This window comes from Macrobrachium rosenbergii, chromosome 23, assembly GCF_040412425.1.
Source record: "Macrobrachium rosenbergii isolate ZJJX-2024 chromosome 23, ASM4041242v1, whole genome shotgun sequence".
NCBI lineage: Eukaryota > Metazoa > Arthropoda > Malacostraca > Decapoda > Palaemonidae > Macrobrachium > Macrobrachium rosenbergii.
In genome coordinates, this window is record NC_089763.1 from 25950995 (window position 1) to 25958494 (window position 7500).

General features: G+C 34.6%; 1 protein-coding gene across 1 annotated transcript in view; it reads right to left on the reverse strand.

The window, feature by feature from the left end:
• LOC136851395 (nephrin-like) overlaps nucleotides 1–7500 on the reverse strand; it is a 153958-nt gene that overhangs the window by 42392 nt on the left and 104066 nt on the right. The window contains exon 2 of the mRNA XM_067125472.1: nucleotides 3103–3240. Within this exon, the coding sequence (XP_066981573.1) occupies nucleotides 3103–3240 (138 nt within the window). The remainder of the gene's footprint in view (nucleotides 1–3102; nucleotides 3241–7500) is intronic.

Genomic DNA, 7500 nt, shown 5'->3' on the forward strand with positions numbered 1-7500 from the left:
GAGAGAGAGAGAGAGAGAGAGTTCCTATAATGTATTTGCAAAAGATGCTAATGCCAGAAAAGGAGAGAGAGAGAGAGAGAGAGAGAGAGAGAGAGAGAGAGAGAGAGAGAGAGAGAGAGAAAGTTGCTATAATGTATGCAGGATGTTCCCATGGCAAAAAGAAAGTAAAAAATTAATTTCATTTTATGCTACTTTCTTTTGCCAACAGAGCAGTTCTAATTAAATCCTGATTTTTGGAGCTTCCGGAGTTGTTATGAAGAGACATGGAAACTAAAGACAACTCACGCATGTTTATTGCAAGCCTTTTATTTATTTTTTGTATTAATTCATTTAATTTATTTGATCGTTTATTTATTTTGTTGATTTGCTTTTTATTTGTTTTCATATTTATTTATTTATTTAATGTATTAATTTATTTATCTGTATATTTATTAAGAATTATTTAATTTATTAATGTAATTTATTTAATTTATTTCATTTATTTATTTCATTTATTTAATTAATTATGTATTTCTTTATTTTATTTATTTATTTATTGTATTATTTTAACTTATATTATTAATTAATTAATTAAATAATTATGTATTTATTTTATTTATTTATTTTATTGGTTTCAATTTAAATAATAAATTATTTATTTATTTTAATTTAATTAAATAGTTATTCATTAAATTCGTGTATGTATTTCTCCATCCAAAACACTGATATTGAGATAGACATCACCCATAGAGCGAACGCATCCATCAACGGATGATTAATTGCCTCGTCGAGGCCACTAAATGGATCCGTTCATTACCTCATCTGGTCTGGAATCGAATATGAGGCACCAAACTGAGATTAAATTGCCTGTTATGCTGATATCGCCGAATTTCACAACACCAAAATATATATATAATTTATATATATGTGTGTGTGCGTATGTATATGTATATACATACATATATTTATTTGTTTATTTATGATACAAGTGAATAAGTATATGCATTTTGTTCTTATATATATACAGTATATATATATATATATATATATATATATATATATATATATATATATATATATATATATATATATATATATATATATGTATATATATATACACATATATATACATGCATACATACATACACACACAAGAAACAAATGAATAAGCTCATGCATTTTGTTCTTGAAGCCACATTCATGCACTCGGATAGAATAAGTTGACAATCATATCTCCAATAATCCTAAGTTCGTGATACTTTCTTATCCCAGTAATGCAAGAAAACGCTGTTGTAATTCATTCCAGCCATTCTTGCATCACGCGTTCCGTGACAGTTATTTAGACAGACAGACCTTGTTGCGCCACGAATTTGGCAAGAACTCGACAGCGAAGACGCCTGGCGCCGTAGGGCTTATTAAGTAGATTGAATGTAATCATATTACTACGATTCGATATTACCAACGGTGACATAAGTTGGGTACACGTCTAGACTTAGGGTTTGTGGAAGAAACAGCCCGATTGAACAAGACTTCGGTTGAAATCCTGTTATGCGGTGTCCTTATTGGCACTAAGTAACGATATTCTTGAATAGGATATATTTAGAATACCGATTATTTCCTTCAATCCTTTAACCACCAATCTTACTGATTATATTTGAATCTGGAATATGTTACGTGGATTCGATTCGGGCCAATTTTGCTTTACGACTCGCGAAGATTATAACTGATACGTATTATTGCGTTGGTCTCTTCGAGCCGTGGTACTGGGCGGAACTTGTACGCATGCGCGATACATTATTATTTAACAAAGTACACCAGCAAAGATTATTATTACGTTCACTGTCATTATTAACATTTACGTCTAATATTTTTTCCCGGTTTTTGTGGTTTCCGTTCGTTACAAAATATTTAGGTATTCATTCAAAAATACTTACAGGAAAACTTCATTATTTACTTATGGTTAATAAACTGAAATGGGATTAAAACTTGTCCTTCTTTCTGCTCGAAGGCGAGGTATAATCAATGCCATGTATGAATATTCCTTATAGCTTCGGTATATATATATATTATATATATATATATATATATATATATATATATATATATATATATATATATATATATATATATATATATACACATACACATACACATCACGTATATATATGTATATATATATATATATATATATATATATATATATATATATATATATATATATATATATATATATATATATATATATATATATATATACACATATACAGAGAGAGAGAGAGAGAGAGAGAGAGAGAGAGAGAGAGAGAGAGAGAGAGAGAGAGAAATAGCTACAGACATGAATGTTGAATATAATCCGTAAAAAAACTAACGTTGATAATACTCTTAGAACATCATAAATTTCATAAATGAAACAAAAATAAAAACTCCAAACATCAAAAATATCAGTTAAATGTGACATAACACCCGGAAGAAGCTTTAGCCGGCCTTCACGCTACAATTAAATAACAGTATGTTCATTCATTTGCAAAACGAGTTGATTGGCCTTGTTTATATCCCTTTCTGATCTCTGCTTTGTCATCCAGAGCTTAGGAAGGGATTATGTTCAGTTCAGGGAATTTCGTACAGTTTGGCATTGGAGATCCCTAATAAATGAATACGTTTCTTCACTTCTCCCAAGGGATCGTCACAGTGCTTAGTCTCATGTGATGCTTAGTCTGACCTGCTAGGTATTTCTTCTCTCTTCTCTCTTCTTCTCTCTCTCTCTTCTCTGATCTTATCTGGATTTGGCCTGCTAAATCATCACAGCATTGTTGTACTCTCTGCTTTTAAGAGATAGCTGTGTGTGTGTTTGTGTGCATGCTTATTCACGTGTATGTGTGTGTGTGTGTATTAACACGACACATAAACAGGCACACACACACATATATATATAAGATATGGCAGTATATATAAATTATATATGTAATATATATTTTACATATTTATATTATATATATACAGTATATTTTATATATAAATATATATATATATATATATATATATATATATATATATATATATATACTGTATATATATATATATATATGTGTGTGTGTGTGTGATTATAAAAGAGATGCATACTACCGAGGGCGAAACCATCTTTGGTCCATTGAGCGTTGCCCTGCTGATTCTCCACAACACACCTGAGGAAGACGTCGGCTCCCGACCTCACCTCGACGCTCTCGGGACGAACCCGGAACATCTGGTCCTCGGCCTTGACACCTGTCAAAATAAAAAGAAAAAATCGGAATTACAATCTGTGAGGTCTTGACACCTGTCAAAATAAAAAAAAAAAGAGTGAGGGTTTGGATTATTATTTGTGGGGGCTAATTACATTTCTGAGTGGATAATGATAAATATTAGTTTAGTCTTAGTTTTTTCTTTATATATATATAAATATATATATATATATATATATATATATATATATATATATATATATATATATATATATATATATATATATATATATATATATATATATATATTATGTGGAATGATTTTAATAATTTCATCTGTTACTTGTATACTAACGAATATAAGTTTTTCAGAGAGAGAGAGAGAGAGAGAGAGAGAGAGAGAAGAGAGAGAGAGAGAGAGAGTAGAGAGAGAGAGACTATCGCCCTAGTTTATTGAAACCCATTTTACTCACGGATCAAAACAGAGGCTTGTGTCCTAGGTCTTATGAAACTCAATGTACTCGCCCCATAAAAGAGAGAGAGAGAGAGAGAGAGAGAGAGAGAGAGAGAGAGAGAGAGAGAGAGAGAGAGAAAGAAACGAACGCCCTAGATATATTGAAACCAAATGTATACAAAATTTAAAAGAGAGGTTCATATTCGAGGTCTTTTGCAACCCACTATACTCGTCCAATGTGAGAGAGAGAGAGAGAGAGAGAGATAGAGAAACTACCGACCTATGTATATTGAAACCCAATGGACTCAGTGCAAAAGAGAGGCTTATGCCCAATGCCCAGAATCCCAATTATACTGCCCATGAGAGAGAGAGAGGAGAGAGAGTGGAGAGAGAGAGAGAGAGAGAGAGAGAGAGAAACTACCGCCCAAGGTATATTGAAACCCAATAGTCTCACAGTGCAAAAGAGAGGCTTATGTCCAATGCCTTGTGAATCCCACTATACTCGCCCGTGAGAGAGAGAGAGAGAGAGAGAGAGAGAGAGAGAGAGAGAGAGAGAGAGAGAGAGAGAGAGAGAAAACCTAATGTCTCAATAGTGCAAAAGAGAGGCTTATGCCCAATGAAACCCAATAGTCTCACAGTGCAAAGAGAGGCTTATGCCCAATGCCTTGTTGAAACCCACTATACAGTGGCAATGAGAGAGGCTTAGAGAGAGAGAGAGAGAGAGAGAGAGAGAGAGAGAGAGAGAGAGAGAGAGAGATGGCCCCCAAAGGTCCCTCGACACCGAGCAACTCGCCATGTAAACAGCATAACCCCACTAGTCAAGATAGAACACCATAAATTTAAATCGCAGGCCGGGACAACACCCCCAACAATAACAGTAAACTACCGTGGGCGGAACGTGCTGTGGCACTAAATGCTAGTAGGTGGCGCTGTGTATTAACTCTCTCTCTCTCTCTCTCTCTCTCTCTCTCTCTCTCTCTCTCTCTCTCTCTCTCTCCGCCAACAGCATCTCGGCGATGCTATCGGAGAAACCGTAAACCACTTTGATAGCGGAACGCTAACTTATTCACTCTTTAAACGATACAATCGAAATTCACAGGCGGGCTGCTGGGTGGGAGAGGTTGGGGAGTCTTCGAAAACATTTCTGATATTGCTTCTGGCTTTTTTTTGGGGTTGGTTGTGAACGGGGGCGGGGATTTTTCAGTTCGATCAGGAGAGAACGGATAAGAAAAGATCAGAAAAGGGAAGAATACCAGAAGGGAAGGAAATGAAGATGTTGATCAGATGAGAGATCAAAAAAGAAAAAAAAAGAATAAATTTTAGAAGATGAAAAGATATTTCCAAGAAGGTTTTAAGAAGAGAGAGGGAGAGAACATTTCTGAGAATGTGTCCTCTTAGGTTGATCGGATAAGAGAAGATCAGGAAACGAAGAAAGAAGAATAAAGGTAAGAAAACAAGAGGAAAAATATTTCCAAGAATATTTTAAGAAAAGAGAGGGAGAGAGAATATTTCTGAGAATATGTCTTCTTAGGTTGATCGGATAAAAGAAGATCTGAACGGGGGAAAAAGAAGAGTAGAAGAGGAAAAGATCTTTCCAAGAAGATTTTAAGAAAAGAAAGGGAGAGAATATTACTGAGGATGTGTCTTCGTAGGTTGAACGGATAAGATAAAAAAGATCGGAAAGGGAAAAGAGAAGAAACCAAAGAGAAGAAGAGGAAAAATATGCCGAGATTTTAAGTAAAGAAAGGGAAAGAATATTTCTGACAAGGTGTCTCGAGCGGGAGGGCCTGGGCTTCTCTCCTTGTTTCATTTGGCTGAATAAAAGGAGAAGTCGTAAAAAAGAAAGGAAATGACGGGGAAAAGGTCTGAGAAAGGAAGAAAGAAAAAGAAAGGACAAAGAGGGTAAAGAAATTGAATATTTCTGACGTTTTCTTTAAAGGGAGAGTTGGTTAGGTGACTCTGAATTCTGCTAATTTTCGTTTGTGTACATAAAAGAATGAAAACTCAAAAGGAAAAAAAAGAAAAAAAGAGAAGAGAGAAACAGGCTAGAGGGCTGCAATTCGGTATGATTGATGATTGGAGGGTGGATGATCACCATACCAATTTGCAGCCCTCTAGCCTCAGTAGTTTTTCAGATCTGAGGGCTGGCAGAAAAAGTGCGGACGGACAGACAAATAGCCATCTCAATAGTTTTCTTCTGCAGAAAACTAATAAGAGAGAATCTTTCTCAATCTATTCTCTCGAAAAAAAAAAATTACCCCCACAAAGAAATGAAAGCAGACAATAAAAAAATTAGAAGATAACACCAGGATTAAATAAACTGGAAAAGAAAGAAACGAATGCAGACAAAATAAAAGAAAAAAAGAGATAACGCCAGGGAGGAATAAAACGGAAAAGAAAGAGAGTGGAGGAGCGCGAGCAATAAATAAACAGAACGGTTCGAACTTGGGAAAGCCTCGTCCGATATTGCAGCATGCATATTCCATTGTGAAGGCTCCAAGAGTCGGTTTCCCCATCGCGTAGTAGCGGAAGCATCGGCGCGTTGTCGATTGGCATTCGATGCGTCTTTGCAAAGAGACTCTCTGTTGCAATATTGCCGCTGCCATTCAGTCTTCGTGCCGGTACGAAACGTCCGTCCGTCCCTTTACCTTCGGTTGGCGATTTGCGCTTTAATGCATGTTTTTTTTTTTTTTAGTTTTCTGTAAAAGAAAACTATTGAGGTGGATTTGTCTGTCCGTTCCTACTTTTTCTGTCCGCCCTCAGATTTTAAAAACTACTTGTCCGCCATCATATCTTGAAAACCACTGAGGCTAGAGGGCTGCAAGTGGGTATGTTGATCATCCACCCTCCAATCATCAGACATACCAAATCTCAGCCCTCTAGCCTCAGTAATTTCTATTTTATTTAAGGTTAAATTTAGCAATGATTGTGCGTCTGCCACCGCAACAACACAGGCCACCACGAACGGCTGAGAGTTTCATGGGCCGTGGCTGAAAGTTTCATACAGCATTATACGCTGTACAGAAAACTCGAATGCGCCGAAGAAACTTCGGCGCATTGTTTAATTTTGTATGTGTGTGTATTTTTTACTCTGTAGTTTCCATAATAATTAGTTTGAAAAAGCAGGCAGAGAGGTTCATTGGTGACAGTATAAGAGAAAGAATGGATATTATTTTCGTTTAGTAGGAAGTGAAAATTGTAGTTTCTTATTTTGGTAATTAACTTTGCCATTTGTGTTTTTCCATTAATTTCTGGTAATTTAAAAACATAATATGCGGTCATTGAATTTGTATACTTACACACATACGCACGCACACGCACATGTATATGTACACACAGTAAGTATATATATGTATGTGTGTGTATGTGGTATTACACATATATATCTTCCATTTTTTCTTTCACTCTTCCTAGATCTACAGTACATTACATCGCTTCCATGAAGGAAAGTTGGCTCAACGGACTGTGTAATGCTTTCCACGTTGTATTGCTCAATATTGTTATTGAGCACAATAATCTTAAGAGGCTCAAAGATACCCGATAGGCCAGCCAACTGTGAAATAACTTGAAGTGAATAACTTTATCATTCCTATTTGTGTAGTGCCAGATGAACTTAAAATATTAACCTTTATAAATTTTATATGAATTGGTCTATCTAGATTTTACATGACTGATTTGAAAAATCTTTTTTTTTTTCTAAACAATTGTTGTATGATGAACACATACACACACACACACATATATATATATATATATATATATATATATATATATATATATATATATATATATATATATATATATATATATATATATCACATATGTATATATATGTATGAATGTATGTTT